The sequence below is a fragment of the Miniopterus schreibersii genome (assembly GCF_964146895.1).
Source record: "Miniopterus schreibersii genome assembly, chromosome: 1".
Taxonomy (NCBI): domain Eukaryota; kingdom Metazoa; phylum Chordata; class Mammalia; order Chiroptera; family Miniopteridae; genus Miniopterus; species Miniopterus schreibersii.
Window position 1 is genome coordinate 30374799 of NC_138101.1, and position 19613 is coordinate 30394411.

The window sequence follows — 19613 nt, forward strand, 5'->3', positions numbered from 1 at the left end:
CTCAGTGAGTATCGTTGCCCTATCTTTATACATAATGCAGTATTCATAAGTGTAATTTAAAGTGAAGAAACAAGACTGTAGCCAACCCAGGGATGATTTATGGAATATATATCAAAGTGTGTTTTGGATTGACAATGTTAATGAGCTTTTTAAAATGAAATTGACTTATTTCCCAAGAATGTTACTTGAGCCTGTGGTTTGAACTTTTGACAGACTATGTATTTTACCTCACAATCTAATTTGGTTGCTGAACTGTTGTCAAAAACAGGAATTTTATTAAAAAGGAAGGAGGGAAGGAATGAAAGAAGAAAAGAAAGAAGGAAGGAAACAGACAAACCAATGTCTCTTTGCTAAGAAAAAAAATAAATCCAGATACTATTTGCACTTGGTTTGGTGTACACAGCTCACACTTTTTGGTGGGAACAGGAAAAGCCCGTTCATATTCTTTAGGGATAAGAATCACTAAGTACTGCTCCAGCTCTGCTTTGGCTGAGCGTAAGAAAAGCCCTGATTTTTGGTATACATAATTAGAGCCTTTGGAAAATAGGGGTGCCTTGGTCATGTAAGGAGCTCAGTTGCCCAGATTCCTTCCTCCCCAAGTCTACAACCCCTACCTGTGGCTCTGGTTTTGCATGTAGGACAGTTACTAGAGATGGTCCATCCCTGCTTGGGAGGAAATGAGCTTTCCTTTCCTAGTAACTTCCTGAGGTTGATAGTCAGTCTTGAAGATAACACAGACACCTTCCTTCAGCCACTGGTCTACATTTGTGGAATTTGCCTTTTTGTTTCAAGAAAAAGTAAAACATGAGGTCTCCGTAAGACTCTACAGTCAGCACAAAATAAAATTGAAAAGACTGCCTGAGATAAAATTTAAACTAATGATGGTTAAATTTTAAGTTAGGTGCTATATATAAAGTGCAAAGAGGAAGAATACACACAATGAGAGACATCTTTCAGAATTTGTTAAATGAATGAACTGATAGTCACACTTGTCTGTGCCTTGACCACCAGTGAGTTCTGTTGAGTACCTGGGAAAAAGTCATTTGAGTCCCATTGAAAAAGGTGATTTACGATAGTGTTCTGAAGCCACTGTTTTCTAGATAACAAAACAGCTATTTGAAACCATTTAAATTGCTTGGATAGTAATGAGCACTTTAAACAATTTAGGTATCAGAATGTAGTCTCTTGTATTGACTGATTTCAATAGAAAACCACTAATGAAGATTTTACAGATAACAGAAAACTACTTTCACATTTGTCAGTCATTTATTGATTTGCAGTGATCAATATTTTTATGATAATTTAAACTTGAAAAATGAGACATTGAAAAAGGGAGATAGCCCAATCAACTAGGAGTTAATTTTGGTGTGTATTTTAATTTATATTTGCTTTTAAAGTTATGCAAAGATCATGGGAAAGAATTGCCCATTTAATTAACTTTTTTTCTTTTTTTCAAATATATCTTTATTGATTTCAGAGAGGAAAGGAGAGGGAGAGAGAGAGAGATAGAAACATCAATGATGAGAGAATCACTGATTGAGCCCGCAACCCAGGCATGTGCCCTGACCGGGAATCGAACCCTGATCACCTGGATCCTAGGTCGACGCTCAACTGCTGAGCCACGCCCGGCTGGGCATAATTACTTTTCTTATGAGAGTAATATGGCCTATAAATTGAAAAACAGTTGTTTATGTTATGTTTTATCCAAATACTATTTCATAAGGATATACCTATAAAATATCTAAGAAAATCAGTGAACTGTGAATCAGTATGCAAATATTTACATAATACACCTTTTAAAAGTTGCACCTGATAGTTAAAGCAAGGTGCTAATTCTAAAACTGGATATATTAATTTGAAATAAAGGAAGTTGAAGCTTGATTTCACAATAAATTTAAAGGAATAGTTATGTACAATTTTTCTGCTATGGATTTATTTCAATTTAGTCAAACTCTGTATATGGCATTTAACTTAGGACTTGGAAAAATACATGGTCTCCCACTGTTGAAGAATCCTTCATGAGGGTATGTGATGATAGGCAGATATGATGAAGAAATAAGTGTTCGTGCTAAATAATAGATATTTTCATTTGAGCTACAATAAATCAAATTTGTCACTAAAAATAAATTATTTAGTAATGAAAACTATAAGATGTACTAATTAAATTCTTATTGAAAATAACCTATTTTGGGGTAATACCCCAAGCTGACAGGGTACAGTGAAACTGAATGTACTCCTTTGTTGCCGATGGCACTGTCCATTGATAAAATTGTTTTTAAAACAACGTGGCAGTATGGAGGAAGAATGATAAACTCTTTGGCCCTGTAACTCCACCCTTAAGAAATTATTCCAAGGAAACTGTTCATTGGAGATGAAAAGCTCATTGTAACATTGTCTGTCATAGCAAAACACTGAAACCATGTAAGTGATCTGTGCTAGTGGATTGGTTTACTAAATAGTGGTCCATCAACAAAGTATAATACTTTGCAGTCATTAAGGTGTGAGACTGGAGAAACATGACTGTTCTGACTCAAATATCCTATTCAGTATGATTGTAACTAGATTTAAAATGTGAAAGTTAACATATAAAGATGAAAATGTGATTGTTCCACTTGATATTTTTATAACTTGTTAATGTACAGTTTTTATAAAGACAGAAAATAGCCTACTTTTTATATCCTATGAACTGCATCAAAATTTAGACCACAAAATTTAAAACAAACATGAAGGATTTGGGGGGGATTAAAAAAATGGAAATTATTATATTTGTTTTATTAATTAAAAGTACATGTTACTTTTATTTAAGAATTACATGGATTATTTATCACGACTGTATGAGAGAGAAATTAAAGATTTCTTTGAAGTTGCAAAGATCAAGATGACCGGCACAACTAAGGAAAGCAAGAAGTTTGGTAAGCGTAGGCGCTCCAGTTCATTGTTTTTCATTCTGGTATATATGGCTTTATTTATGACAACTAATCCCAAGTCTTTTTAAGCAAGGAGAAAGAAGATACAGTAGAATTAATGAAAGAGTAAGTCTGATACATTGGTTTGGCTTATAGGTATTTCATAGAAGAAATATTTGTATCTGCAAATGTTTTTTTGCTAATTAAAATTCTGCAGTATGTGAGACTCTGACAGCAATTTTATATTTATGCTATAATTAAAAGTACATGTTCATAGGAAAAGCAGTTGGCCAGAAAATGGAGTGCCGTCTAGTCTGGTAGAGGAAGTATTAGACTAAGAGACATATGTTGAGAGTTCAGTTTCTCACTTCCTAAAAGATGTTCATTTAACAGTGTGGGCAAATCACTGATCTCTTAAGTCATTGCTCTCCACAGGGAAATAAAAGTGATTCCTGGCTTGTTACTTCTCACTGGCTATTTTGAATCAAAAAGAAAGTTTGTGTTTTATGCCCTGCCAAAGGGGCTATATATGAATATGTCACCAAAATTTCTTCTGTGATTATACCTTATTTTTGCAAGATGTAATTTTGAAGTGTATTAATTTTTGTAGCTTCTAAATATGTTAAATGGAGAAAAACAACAACAACCACCCCAAAACAAAAACCATGATTTGAAGGGTAACCAGTGAAAGTACCAAGTTGTGAGGAAGGTGATTTGCCAAGGCCACATTCTGCTCTTGCATGTACCCATCTCTGGAGTTCCTTTTGGATGGAGTTCTGTGCCTATGAAGTCAAAACCTGGCCTTAAGTGGCTACAATGTGTATTCCTCAGTGTGTCTGCATAGCTCCCTTTAGAAAAATGAGCTTAGCATTTGCTTGTTGAAAGGAGCCTATGCCCTAAGCAACTTCCGTAATCAGGAACCAGGATTGAAATTGATAGCTCATCTTTCCATTCTTTCTTTAGGACAGAGAAGACTGTCTTTAGTGGGTAATTATTTTGTAATTCACTGGATGGTTTGTTTGTTTGTTTTTAATACAACACTAATATATTGATTATAGTAGTCCAGACTTTTGAAATGTTTGAATCTGTGTACAAATATGTTACATGTAGGTAAAGATACTGATGAGAATCTTGGGACAATAGGCTTTTGGAAACAGAAATGCTAACTCATCCTAAAGGTTAATTGTTATTAAGCAGCAGTGTGTTTATATCCTTGTTAATGTTTCACTGTGAATATGTTATACTTTTTTTTTTTTTCAGTAAATACATATTATTAATGCAGTTACATGTTTAATGTTTTCATTTAATATATTTGTCGCCACTTGTTAGTGAATTATTTTATTTTGAGAGTACTCTTCTATAGTATATGAAAACTGTAGGTAAAAGAGAAATCTTCCTAAAATTATCTCCTTAGGAGCCATTAATCCCAGTATCACAATAGATTATCAAGCCTAAAATTCACATTGAGATAAATGACATAATGAAAATATGATTTAAATAAAGTACAATCTCTTTTTTTTTAATCCTCACCTGAGGATATGTTTTTATTGATTTTAGAGACAAAGGAAGGGAGAGAGGGAGAGAGAGAAACATCAGTGTGAGAGGGAAACGTCAGTCGCCTCCTGTACTTGCCCCAGCTGGAGATCAAACCTGCAACCTAGGTGTGTGCCCTCACCAGGATTTGAATCTGCATCCTTTTGGTGTACAGGATGACGCTCCAACCAATTGAGCCACCCAGCCAGGGCCAAGTACAATAGTATATTAATGGTATCATTACATTAACCTGAAACCTAAATTTTTTCATTTCTTACCCCTTGAAAAGTTCTTAAATTATCTTGTTGAAAATATTTTTATATTTACATAATACACATGTAGAAGGTACTTTTATAGCTTTAAAACTTAAAATTACATCTCTTTTATGAATCTATTACATAATAAGGAATAGGGGAGTACTTTGTGGAGGTTGATGGTACCGTAAAATGATACCATTTCAGTGATTTTGATATCAGCTATAACAGAAGAAAGCATTAAACAAACAGTTCAGACGACACAAACTGTTTGGTCCATCTTTGAAGATCTAACTTGTTATTCAGCATTTAAAAATAAATGTTAAGCTAAATACAGATTACTCAGGTTCTAAATAAGGGTAGAATATAACATTTTAAAAATATCTTTTCAATGATTCAAATTATGTTTAAATCAATTTTAATAGTAAGTATAATTAAAAATCTGACATTTTAGAATGATAACTTTTTAATGAGTCAAAATTAGTAATAATAATATTTAAATGTGTTCTTTTTTTATTTGCTCTGAAAATGCTGGATTATAGATGCTAATAATAATAGAAAGTCAGATGGAATGTGCTTTACAAAAGTAAATTGTAGTAAGTATAGTCATAAAGATTCAGGGGAGTCCTCTCTTTTTGAACCACTCTGGACTCAAATCTTTAACATTTACTTAGTTCATATAATAATTCAAAATAAGGTTCAAATGCCAGTAAAGAATCTCTTCTTTGTGATAAGCTTTTTATGTAGGTCATTGCTTTTTTGATTAATAGGTTTACTGTAACATCCTCAGAGGCATGGAATTTTCTCTCCAAGATAGATGTTTTAGTGGTTTTTTTCCCTTTTGTATTCCACAACTGTATTTAATGAAATGGCAGGCAGAGGAAATTTGGTATTTATTTTTAAAATCACCAGTTTTTTCTTTCTACAGCTAAGATATCACACACACATCATTTTTTAATTCATTAATGTACTTTTACATAATTACTGCCTCTCTCATATTCCTTTTGCTATTATTCCCAAACCTTTAAAATGGTATGCCAAAATCATTTTTTCATTCTTTGTTTCTCCACTAAACTAAGAAATCTTGTTGATTCCAAAGGAAGTCTTGAATACAAGATAATTCATGGCTGGCTGGAAGATTCAATAAATATTTATTAATTACCTATTATATAATAAACACTGCAGCATTCTGAGAATGCAGCAATGAGCAGAGATCCTACCCTCATGATGTTTATAGTCTAGTAGGGATTATTTAACAATATTTAAAAGTTTACCTGAAGATTTTTGTTTGTTGCAGATAAATAATATGGACTTTTTATGAGCCCCAAATTATAGTTAATAGCCACTACTAGTAATTCTGTATTCTTTATTGGTTACTAAAAAATGGATTCTATGAAGTATTAGGCCTTGCTTTGGAACTGGTGACATAGTATATTGACACCTTAAGGCCACCAGAGGTATTGTTTAGATTGGCCAGCTGGTAGCTCCAGCGTAATCCTTGCTTACAGCTTTAATGTCCAGCCTTATTGTTTCATAATCCCTTGAATGGGGGACAAGTTAGTAGCTTATATTTGGGCTTTTGCCTTGAAGTTATGCATTGTTTTTTGTTTTTAAAATATTTCTAGGTTATGTTCTTTAATTTTCTGTTTTATTCTATAATTTCTTCTTTGCCTTTCATAGCTACTTCTAATTTGAGTTTAGAATGTTTCACAAGATGATCTCTACAATTGATCTAATAAATATTATATACAGAAGTTTTAGAATAAAACCAAATGTTCCTTAAAAAGTTTAAATTCCTGTATCAAACCTGTTCCCTCAGCTTTACCCTTCCATCCACTCATCTCTTAATATGTAGTATATTGATCTAAAACTGTCATTCTAGGTGTTCACAAAGCCAGTTACTAAGTAGTGTAGCTTGATATTTTGAAATGGTTTTTAAACCCCAGTCATATAATTTTTATCAGATGTAATATAAAATTATTTAGTACAGTGGAGATTCCTTTCAGGAGCTTTCAGGGAAATTGAAATTGTTGATGCATTTAATGTCTAAATCTACAATTTCATTCTAATAAATTTCCACTGTATTAAATTATTTATTTGAACCATATTTTTTCTTCAGAAACCAAAACTTGCAAATATAATCTTTTAAATATAAGTATACCAGTTTCATAAACTTAAAACAACCATTTAAAAGTATGGAGGTGATTTTACAAATACAGATATTTTTCTCTTAATATTAGAGTAAAAATAGTACATGAAAAGAATTTTCTTTCATATAATTTTTCCAACAGTAGCTGACCAACTAAACATATGTTGCATCTCTTGTTACTTGATGCTCATGGTTCTCTGCATGTGTCTTTTAAACTACAGCTTAACTTCCTCTTGTGCATGGTTTGTGCAAATTGCAGTTTATTAACTTGTCTTTGTCTTTGATGCTTGCAACCTAATCCATCACAGCTACACTTCCTCGAAAAGAAAGTGCTGTCAAACAGGAAACAGAGAGTGAGTATGCTTAGTGTATTAGTAGGTATTCTCAATGCATGTTTGTTTAATGTCTAGAAATTAGTTATTTGTCTTGAAAAAAGTTACACCAAATATATTGATTGCTTTGAGTTGCTGCCAGATATTGGTGAAAGAAAACCAACATGATGGGTAGTGATGTGGCTACATCAAAGGAATATCTAATATAGTTAAAAATATCTGATGGGTAACCAGAAACTTATGAAAAGGCTTAACCATTATACTTCTGTTTTCAGGCTGTGGTTAGAAACTATAAAAATTCTTTTACTTGTGGTCAGATTTTACATAACAAAACCAAAATTTGCCTTTAATTGTCCTTATTGTGTATCTTCATTTGTCCCTTCTGACCATCAGCAAATAATACAGATTAACTGAGAAATACTCAAGAAAAATAAAGTAATTTAATTCCTTTATATTTAATTCTGAGTTAAAGTATCACATTTTCTTATAAAAATGGAATCCTTTAATTCTTTGATATATGTAAGATATTGTCCAGCCATATTGTTCCAAGTTTTCTTCATGGCTATAATGGATACCTATGTTTATACCTAAACACAGATGCCCCATATTCATATCATTAATGATGTGTTATATTTTAGTTGTATTTTAAATACAACAAATTTTCAGGATTTTATTTTCTTTTTTGTTTTGTTTTTAAAGAACCGCAGTTAATCAGTTCACTTAATGTAAAAGCAGTGTTTCTGGGTATAGGAATGTATTAAGTTGAATTGTAGGTAAATGACTTTTTTGTAGGGCAGGAATGATCGAGTATTGGCAGTTTCATATGGTTCAGCCTAATACGTTGATTTAACTTGGAGGCGGGTAATATTAGGATATGGCACTTTTCTTCAGAAATAGAACAACTCATGTTACGCTAGCACACTAGGGGGTCAGTGACCATCCGTATTCATGTCTTCTTGTCTTTTGAGTGGGAAAGAAGTACATCCTCACCTACTTTAGTCCAGAGATATCATCAGGCAACTTTATATTCATGATAAGACTGGGCAGGGTACAGATTTTGTGATCTTTAAGATCCCTTTCACTCCTATTCTATAGATCTGTGTAGTTTCGCTACTTGTTACAATATACTCAGGAATAGGACATAAATGTTAATGAAACAGAAGAATACTCTACAACCTGTCCCATGTGGTAGACTTGTAATCCTAACAAAGATGTGCCCTGGAAGACCAAAATGGTAGATAGCCCTGATTTATGCTATGGATCTTTTATTCCTGAAGGTCACAGCTCTCAAAGTCTTATTATTTCTTAGGTCTTCATGGAAGCTCTGGGAAATTAACTGGATCTACTTCTAGTCTAAATAAGCTCAGTGTTCAGAGTTCAGGGAATCGCAGATCTCAGTCGTCTTCCTTGTTGGATATGGGAAACATGTCTGCTTCTGACCTCGATGTTGCCGACAGAACCAAATTTGATAAGGTAAAATAAAATAACAGGTACTTCTTAAACATTGATATTAGCTTTCTAATAGCAGTTTGTTATTGCTTTAAGTGTGTTCAAAGATTTGGGCTCTCTCTTAGTTAACCATATCTTACTTTCCAAATCCTGAGTCTGAAAAAATACTAGTCCAGTGGCCACTGAAGTGTGAATCATCAATTAAATGACATAACTTTATTAAATTTTGTTATAAATTGTAAAATACTTGCATCTCAAATCTCTTTGAGGGACTGCAAGGTAAAGAGGAAATAACAGCTTTTATGAAGCTGAACTGTTTTCTGCAATGCATTAAATAAGCTTAAAAAGTTTGTCTGTGTTCCTCTTTCCAGATTTCAAGTGAATAATTATTTTGAGTTTCATTTTAGGTATGTTCTGGCCCTGCTGTGCCTTGATATACTGCACTGTCCTGTCAGTCTTGGAAGTTTCTTTTGAGGATTCTGTTGAGATTATGGATAAAGCATTTATGGTCCTTGCAGAAAAGTGAATTAAATGTGGAATGTTGTTATTTTAAGTATTTGGTGCAGTTCTTTCATTTTGGTTTTCTTCAGATCTTTGAACAGGTACTAAGTGAACTGGAGCCCCTGTGTCTAGCAGAACAGGACTTCATAAGTAAATTTTTTAAACTGCAGCAACATCAAAGTATGCCTGGAACTGTGGTATGGCTTATGTTTATTTATTGGCTAGTATATATGATCTGTAACATAGACTAATTAATATGTTGTCACAGTTTCAATATCAGAACAGAAAAAGAAGGGATTTTTTAAAAATAATTTTTGTCATATCAGAAGATAATAAAAACAGTGATAGTTTGTGCATCCAATTTAATATTTCACACTGTCTTAGGCCTAAACATTGTCTAGAAATTATTGAGGGAGTAAAATGTCTGAATTTATTTTGCAAAAAACATTATTTAAAAAGCAACTTTAGTATTATTTTAGCATTATTTATTTTATTACTAAAATAAATTTTCCAAAAAAAGATGTTGGATGTTTGAGTATATAAACAGTAGTCTAGCAAAAGAAAAAAAAAAGAAGGAAAGATGAGGCCTCAAATCTGATTTTTTTCCTATGGCTTTGTTATTAACTAGCTCTGAGACCTTAAACCAGTTATTTAATCACCAGTTTCCTCATCTCTCATGTGTTCAATGGATATAATAATGCCTATTCAACATGCCTCTCAGGTGGCAAAAATTTAAGAAAATGAAATATTTGCTAGAATATTTTGAAGAACTTAAAAGCACAATGCAAATAAAGTGATTTTAAAATTAAGGTCATCTTAAAAAAGAACCAACATGTAAAAAGCAGTCATAATGAATGAGAAATTATCTCAAGTGGGTGGGGATTTGTTGTTGTAGGTGGTGGTAAATTTGCTTACCTCTTCTGTAAGAATTTTTGGTAGTTTTTTAAAATACCAACATACTATTAGAATGACTGATGAAATTAATTTTTAAAATTCTCTATTGCAAGTTGTTTCTAGATGTTTTCTGTTTTGTGTTGAGCTGCCCACTCATTCTGACCTTCCCACTCCAGCCTCCTGTACCTTCTGTCTTCCCACTTTCCCCTCCTCTGCACACAAACACAACTTCTCCCCATAATTCTCAAAGTGTAAGAACAAAGCATTTCATGAACATTCTTAAATAGCATACTAAATTATATAGTTCTGTCAGTAATGCTGTCTTTAAAAATCATTACTTTTCATAATGTATTCTCTCCTAGGAATTTTAAGACTGAACAGGCTTTTGCTATGTAAACTATTCAAATTGTTGGTCTTTTATTATGTAAAGTACCTGAATAATTTTTGCAGACTGAAGCAGATGATCTAGATGGAGGAACATCATCAAGGCAACATAATTCTGGCACACCACTGCCCATTTCATCCGAGTATGTGTTTGCTACTATCTGTTGTTATTTTGGGAAAAAATAAACTTTAAATTTAGCGTAGAGTGCTGCTTAATGAGGCGTCCAGATGGCTCTCAGTAACCTGACAGCACTCAGCCCAACAAGTGTGTTCAGTGTCTTATTATAAACATATTACTGAATTAAAACCTGTTCTGTTGTATGATTCTGCAACTCTTCTTTGCTCTAGTAATCACAAAAAAATGCAGTCAAATTTTAGTTTGCTGGTAGGAAGTGGCATTTGAATTGCCATGTATTTCTTGGAAATCACAAAGCACATTTATTGTTTTTCTAATCACAAAGCACATTCCAGCTTTACAAATGATTAGTTATTTTGAGTGATAAACTTAACTTCAAAAAATATTTTTATATTGGAAACTGCTGTAGAATAATTATTTCATCATATTTGGACATTTTTAATGGAAATATGTTTTAGTAATTTGTATATACCTGGTGGATTAAAGTTAAAGATGAATATACCTGAAGTTTGTAATAACTCTTTACATTTTGTGTGTTTTCTGAACAGGAAAGATATGATCCGCCAAATGATGACTAAAATATTTCGCTGCATTGAGCCAGAACTGAACAACCTAATTGCATTAGGAGACAAAATTGATAGCTTTAACTCTCTTTACATGCTAGTCAAAATGAGTCATCATGTGTGGACTGCACAAAATGTGGACCCTGCTTCTTTTCTGAGTACTACATTGGGAAATGTTTTGGTGACTGTCAAAAGGAACTTTGACAAATGCATTGTAAGTTTTTTAATAACTCAGAATTATAATCATTGCAAAAAATAGATAAATGTATTTAAGTCAAGAGCTTTCCAGCTTTCCGTTGAGGGGTCTACTGTTTTTATATCTCCCAGTGCCTTGAAGCAGGGTATTAGCTGCAATATATATGAACAGAGGTAGCTGGATGATACTATGCCACTTAGCTTCTCTTCTACACTGAATCTTGGCAGATTCTGGAGTAGGTGGCATAGAAACTGTAGCTGTTTACGAGATCCATTAGGTAGTTGAAATCTCAGTTAACTGATTAATGAAATAATTGAAGCTATCATTTGGATTTATTGTTCTAATAAGAATTAACAATTGGATTATTTTAATTGTTTAAATTAGTTATTCTATGTTTAATAGCTTTAATTAATAATCATATTACTTTTAGAATTATTCTTATAATAACTGCCAGAAATCATCACTCACCTTCTAATAGGAAAGGAAAAGTCATTAACAACTTTATTTTCATCTGTTAGGTTTTGGTAAGCTTGTAGGTATGAATTGGACTGAACCAGATTCTAAAAAAAATTTTTTTTTTAAAATTAATGTACTTGACATGTAAAAGTGGATATATATCATGAATATTTCTCCTGTGTAACCTTTAAGTTATATCCAGCTCTTGAATATTCCTATAATAATGGGAGATGAAAATATTAAGAGCAGTTGGAATCCATATAATTTTTCATACTTAAAATTTATTTCTGGCCTGGTGGGCTCAGTTGGTTGGAGCGTCATACACCAGAAGGTTGCAGAGTTTGATCCCCAGTCAGGGCACATACCTAGTTATGGGTTTGATCCCCAGTCTGAGCACATATAGGAGGCAACCAATCAATCGATGTTTCTCTCTCACATCGATGTTCCTCCCTCTCTCTCTACCCCTTCCTCTCTCTCTCAAATCAATAAATGTATCCTCAGATAAGGATTAGAAAAATAAAATTTATTGAGTTGAATGTGTAAAAGCAATCTGTGTCCACTGTAGAAACTGTTGCCTTAGCAGGCTTGTTAATTCCCCTTCCCTACCAAATGATTTCACTTGGCATTTGAAATACTGTGAGATTTGGCCATATAAGACTTACCCTCTTCCCTCGCCCACCTTCTCCAGAGGTGATGATAAACCTGGAAGGTCTGATTGCAAGCTGATGGCCAAAAGGAAGAGCTACCAAAGGCTCTTTGGAAGATGTTGAGTCCTGTGACAAAGCTGGAACACTATATCATGTGAACACTATACATTTCTAGAATATGAAAGCTTTATTGGTTTTATTAGTAAAATATAACTGTATGTAATACCTCTCAACCCCGTAGAACATAATTGTTAAAAGCATAGGATGTAGTGTCAGGTAGATGTAGACTTGGGTTCAAATGAAATGCTTAGCACATTGCCTGGCCCAGAATAAGCTTAACTGATAACTCGTAATGATGGTGGTGGTGGTGGTGGTGGTGGTGATGGTGGAGATGGTGATAGTAATAGTAATAACTAATAGTTTATTAAAGAATGTTCATGTTACCCTCAACAAGGTAGTGGAGAAATGGAGTAAAATTAACCTAGACAATGGTATAAACTCATATTTTCTCCTAAATTGCGTGTATTTCTAAAGGATCTACATTTTGTCACTAAAGGAAAGATGGTTCATTCTTCTGCCTGTCATCTCTGTCTCCTCTTGTTTTAACTCATGTCTTCTCACAGTGTCTGGTAGATAGTATGTGCTCAGTAAGTATGTTTTGGTATTTGGGACAAGATCAGGACCTAGAGCATACCTTGAAAAGGTAATGAATAGGTCTGTGTGTATTGAGCCAAAAGCACATTGATGGCTGCAGAAAATGGAAGAGATAGCACCTGAGTTTGACTTTCATCTGGTGGCCATGCCCACAGTATCTGGTGTTCTTCAAAGAACAGGACCAAGAAAGCTAGCCTAGCCTGAACTAGAGCTGAAATGAGAAAGTAACACATGAAGTACTACCAAGCCAGACTCTGCAGTCCAGTACATGTCTTAACTGCGTTTAATTTGTTTTGAGGATTCCTTACACTATAATGATGTGGATTTGCACTCTTAAACCTTTGAGAATGATATGATTTGGTTAAATTGCCATGGACAAGTAATATAGTGGTATGTGGCTAGCATCAAAGTTGTAGCCTAGACTGAATAACTCCATGTCCTTCTGGTGATGGCCATATGATTGGGCAGTCAGCTGGAAATTATGTATAGCTTTAGCTTGAGAGAAGTGTTGTTTTTGTGAGATTTAGTTCATTACTGGCTCTTTTCTCAAATGAATGCACTGTTTTTCTCCTGCTGGTTACAAAGCAAGAGAAAACAGCTGTCATTTAGAACTTGCCTTATAATCTTAAAGTCTCTTCAGGCATAATTATATTCTTTGTATTTAAATGTCACACAGAACAAAAATCTTCTTGTAGCTTAATAACAATAGACCATCATTCACAAATTAGTACTTGGTATGTACCAGGCACTGGTCTAATACTCCATACACACTATCTCATCTAATTCTCACAACCTCCTCCCTCCCACTTAAGGTAGATTCTTCAAGAGGTTATGTTACTTTCCCCAGGTCAACAGTTATAAAGTGATGGAGTTGGTATTCATACCCCACAGTCTGGTTTCAGTACCTAAATCTTACACTGCACTCCCTACTGCATCCATTTTTACTCTTCACAGTTGTCAGTACATACTGATGAAGTGGAATAGTAGTAAAGATAATATGAAACAGTTGACAGTAATCACAGGATTTTCTTATACTAATGCTTGTAGCCTAAATAATTATGTTTCTAATCGACATATCATTAGTTTTCAAGTTATACCCCCCAAATCTCAACATAATGAAATTTTAGGTAGAAGTTGAAAATGGTCCAACAGTGTTTGGCAGTAATTCTTACTGTGAATAGCTCTAGATCCCCTGAGAAGTACACAGAACTGTAATTGAATCCATGGATCTTAATGAACCCGGATGTCTAAATTCTGTCAGTATGAAACATCCCTTTCCTACTTTGTCACCGTCATACACAAGCACTTTCCTGAACTAATTTAGAATAAGTAACAAGTACATACATGGAAAACTATATAATCTAAATCCATAGTAGAAATGCCTATTCTCCCTTTCTGTTCCCACACCCAAAAAATACAGAACTTGTCTATCCAAACAGAAATTTTAGGCTGATGAGAATTGGAAGTGGCTATGGTTCTCAACTTGGCCACATGACCACCAGCCAGAAGAAATATGAAGAGATCCTGCGTGTGATTGGGTATTGGCTGTGCCCCAGAATGGGCAATCGCTTATACTCCCATAAATGATAAAAAGGTTTATTGGTTGTTTTTACTTTGAACAAAGAACCTGAGGTTCATAGGCCTTGATTATATCTTGTTTTAAATAATTTGGATTTTTTCCTTGACTTTATTTTCTTAAATAAAATATATGTACTTTTTAATCTATAGAAATAGTTTTTCTTAGTTATCCCTATTTATTAACCTTTAATTAGTAAGCAGCCAAATTGATCTAGGTACTAAATTATATCCTATGATGTATACATTTGGTTATATGTTTTTAAGTTGCTTGCCTATTTCTCTCCCTTGTTTTCTGCCTAATTTTAGAGTAACCAAATAAGGCAAATGGAAGAAGTAAAGATCTCAAAGAAGAGTAAAGTAGGAATTCTTCCATTTGTTGCTGAATTTGAAGAATTTGCTGGGCTTGCAGAATCAATCTTTAAAAATGCCGAACGTCGTGGAGATCTAGATAAAGCATATACTAAACTTATCAGAGGAGTATTTGTTAACGGTAAGCTTTTGTTATGTTCTAAAGAATTTTTTGGTTGGTTTTTATTATTTCTAGTAACTCAGAAGCCGGGGGGCAGATTATGTTCATTATTTTTCATATTCTGTAGTCTTTTATAAGTTTTCTGAAATTAAAGATTTCTTAAATTTGAAAAACAAGCAGTACATAAAACTCATTCATATTCATGAGGAAGCACTTACATTTTAGAGTTCATAGGGGCTTATCACTATGCAAAATTGAGTTCATTTTTAAACACAAAAAATGACCTCCCAGATTACATTTGCATTTTAGCCAGTCTTCCGAAGATGATAGGCAGTGATGTCTGTGTGACCTGAAGCAAATCAATTCACTTCTGTAGACCTCGGTTTTCATGAGGTAGATTAATGCTAAATTTCTATAATTCACTGTCTTCCTGTGTCAGAACCCACAATTAAGTTACAGAGAAACAGCGTGGATGTGTCATTTAATTTGAAATAAATTATCTCATTGCATATATTTAGGAATTTTAAAAGCTAAAATATTGACAGGAGGTAGGATCATCTCACCAGTTACATGTAACATATTTTCAGTGGAAGCAGGTCCAGGGGGAATGGTTGGTATTTCTTTTAAAATTCAAAGTAGCTTTACTTTGTCTGATTTTGAAGTAGCATATGCTCATTACACAACCTCAAAAATCAGAAGACAGATTTTAAAAATCAGATCATTTGTAATCTCATCATCTAGAGATACCATTTAATTTTCATCCTTCATATAAACTTTTCAATATGTCTCTCTCCCTCTTATAAATGTGCATATATTACATATGTTCTCTAATATAAAAATTGTATCATACCTTATTCGTTGTCTTGGAGCCTGCTAGATTATAATCGGAGTCTTTCCTTGTCAATTAATATTGATAACCATAATCATTTATAACAATTGCATAGTATTCCATGTATCAGTATTTATTACCAAATCCCCCATTAATAGGCATTTAGTTTGTTTCTAGTTACTCACATATATTTTTGTATACTTGTCCAATAATTTCCTTAGGGTAAACTACTAGAAATGGAATTGCAGGGTCAGAAGGTTTGTATATATCTCAAACTTTTGCCAAATTGCCATTCTGAGAGGTAATACTTGTTTAGTGCTATGAGCAGTTGGTGAAAGTTTCTGTCACATCTACACCAATGATGAAAATTACTAGGTATTATCAATTCTTTTATTCTTTGTCAGATTAACAGGCTATAAATTTATTTTGCTTATGATATTTTTTACAGTGCAAGAGCTTCAAATTTTATTTCAAATTTATCCACCTTTCCCATTATGACTTATAAGTTTTGGGGCATTCTTAGGAAGGTCATACTTTCACAGAATTATTTTTTAAATTAGCTTTATTTTTCCTTAGTTCTTATGATTGTATTCACCTTTTTTTTTTTTTTTTAACATTTTAAGTACTTGAGCAATTTAAAATGTATTTGGCTGAAAGATGTGAAATCGTAATTCAAATATATTCAGCTGATTGTCCTAACACATTTTGAATAACCACCATTTCCCCACAGATTTGAAAAGCCACCTTTATTACATACTAATTTATATAGGGCTGTATTAGAATGGTTTTTTAAATTAGGCTTAGGTGGATGTGAAGATCCTTCAGTGCAATATATTTTATTCAGTCCAGAAATGTGCTTCTTAAACTTATAAGTGAAAAAAATCACATAAATATTTTTATAGCTAAATATGGTCATACTTATATCAGGATGTTTTTCCTGTTTTTATTTAGTGGAGAAAGTAGCAAATGAAAGCCAGAAGACTCCCAGGGATGTAGTTATGATGGAAAACTTTCACCATATTTTTGCAACACTTTCTCGTTTGAAAATCTCATGTCTAGAAGCTGAGAAAAAAGAAGCCAAACAAAAATACACAGACCACCTTCAGTCTTATGTCATTTACTCTTTAGGACAACCTCTTGAAAAACTAAATGTAAGTATATTTTCATGTAATATATTTTTCCTGTTTTATAAACACATAAACATAAGTTTACATATGAAAAAGATGACGGACACTTATCCTCAATTTCCTCATGTGTGGATGCAGGAGGCTAAGGAAGGAGGGACTCAGTTGCTGATGCTGCCAGGACACTGCTAGATGTTTTGTATACATTATTTCTTTTAATTCCTGTAAACAATGATATGGGGTAAGATAATATTATCCCTATTGTACAAATGAAGAAACTGAAAGTAAATAAACTTGCTTGAAGCTATAAGTGGTAAGTAGCAAAGCAGGAGGATGAACCCTAAATCGGGCTTTTCCATTATACCAGACTTTCCCATTTATTACCTAATAAATGGCTAATCTTTTTCTCTAGTTCAGATGAAGATTTTGAAACTTTATCAAGATAAAAGGAAAGCCAAAACTTGTTTTGTTTGTTGCCTTTTCCTTTCCTGACTTCAGTCATTCCCCAGAGTGAGGACAGTCATTAAAATTAAGAAATAATGGTTTTAGAAAACTTTGCTACATAGTATATCAGGTCCTTAAGTAACGTTGTTTCATTCAGTGTTGTGTATAACGTTGATGAGATGCCAGAAACTTAATTCTTGTTTATATTAATTAGCCTACAGTAGAATTGGTTGGTCTCATTATGCATCATTTCACTTAGTCGATGCACTGTTTCACGTAGTCACAGAACCTCTAGGGACATTAAGACTCACTGTGTAAGCTGAAATGGACCCTGCTAACTAGCTTTATCCACAATGTGATTAGTCATCTTTTATAAATTTTTAACTTGAAATTAGAGGCAAATAAAAAATATGTATCTGTCATCAACAATTCAAAGAAATATTTAAGAGACATTTAACCAAATGCAGGATCAATACCTTATAAAACTTAAGGACAGATATTCCTTTAGGGGAAAAGGTCTGTCTCAGACCTAAAGCAATATGATACTTAACTATAACATTAGAAGCATTCACTGAAATAAAATTAAAGCAGAAATATTGCTAGATCCTTTATTATTTAACATTGTTATGGAAGCTCTAGCCAATGCATAAATAAAAGATAAAGAGTCACGATTATAGTTACCTATATGTAATCTGCTGAAATGATTGGTCTCTGGTAAAATGGTAGGAATCAAAATAAATATATGAAAAAATAATTCCTTTATGTCATAACAGCCAACTAAAAGTTTATGTAGAAACAAAGTTTTTAAAGCCCCAGGAATAGACTTGTTAAAAAATTATTATCAAACAATAACTTACTGAAGAATAAACAAATGATAATTGCTAAGAAAATTTTAGAGAAGAGTAATGAGAGAGGATTTAGCTTGTCAGTATTAAATCATAGTGTATAGTGCACGAATAAACGCATGCCAACCAATAAAATTACATATTAAAAAACAAATATACTTAAAAGATGACCTGAGAAGAATATTTGTAACAATAAAACAGTCAGGCCCAGCCGGGTGTAGCTCAGCGGTTGAGCATCAACCTAGGATCCAGGAGACTGCAGTTCGATTCCCGGAGAGGGCACGTGCCTGGGTTGCAGGCTCAGTCCCCTCAGTAGGGGGCTTGCAGAAGGCAGCCGATAATGACTCTCTCATCATTGATATTTCTCTCTCTCTCTCTGAAATCAATAAAGATATATTTTTAAAAAGACCACACACGATATAATAGTCAGTATATTTAAAATACAAGATCTTTTTAAAATAAATTAGAAAAGTGCTAAGACCCCAACATATAAGTAGGCAAGCATTCTGCATATACTACTAAGCATGCAAAAGTAAGTTAACTTCACTTGAAGCAAAAAAGGGGGGAATAAAACAACAAATAACCCTCCTCACTCAGGAAATGGCAGCTGTGTTTTAATTTCGACAACCCTCGTGGTAACGCAAGACAGCCATCTGTGTACTGCTGATACAAATATAAATGGGTTGAACTTTTCTTGGAAGCAATTTGTGTATATGAAGAACTTGAGAATATGTTTACGAGTATGCTCCTCAACTAAGGAACTATAGTCCTAGAAATTTATGCTGCAAAGTAATCAGTAATGTGGGTAAATACTGATGAACAAAAGATATTTATGACAACTGTATTTATAATAGAGTGTTTTAAATCTGAGTAGATTTTGCCAACTCTGAAAAAAAAGTGAAAAATACTAACTATCCAATACTGGAGGAATGAATAAATAAATTGTAGTTCAGTTACTGGATAGAATACAATGCAGCCATTAAAATTTATACTTCAGGGGGGATCAAAAATATTAAATGGAAAATACAACATACAAAATTATAAACTCATTTATATACCCACACCTCAGAAGAGTGGAAGGAAATCTAAAATGTTAACAGCAGTTATCTCTGAGTGGTATCATCATAGATGATTATTATTTTATCATTTATACTTTTACACATTGCCTGGTTTTTACACAGTGAATATATACTATTTTATAATCTTATTTTTTTTAATTTAAGTGAAAATAAAAGCAGTTCTTAGCCATTATTTCTTTTCATTTCCTTGA

At 33.1% G+C, this 19613-nt stretch overlaps 1 protein-coding gene across 4 annotated transcripts in view; it reads left to right on the forward strand.

Annotated features, from left to right (window-relative positions):
* EXOC1 (exocyst complex component 1) overlaps positions 1–19613 on the forward strand; it is a 50092-nt gene that overhangs the window by 26317 nt on the left and 4162 nt on the right. For 2 of the 4 annotated variants that reach the window (XM_081155329.1, XM_081155330.1), the window contains exons 10-17: positions 2807–2912; positions 7151–7195; positions 8484–8647; positions 9214–9321; positions 10469–10545; positions 11087–11315; positions 14939–15122; positions 16882–17081. In XM_081155329.1, coding sequence (XP_081011455.1) covers positions 2807–2912; positions 7151–7195; positions 8484–8647; positions 9214–9321; positions 10469–10545; positions 11087–11315; positions 14939–15122; positions 16882–17081 — 1113 coding nt within the window. Of the gene's footprint in view, positions 1–2806; positions 2913–3869; positions 3894–7150; positions 7196–8483; positions 8648–9213; positions 9322–10468; positions 10546–11086; positions 11316–14938; positions 15123–16881; positions 17082–19613 lie in introns of all 4 variants that reach the window. The other 2 variants (XM_081155331.1, XM_081155332.1) reach the window with 2 other exon arrangements.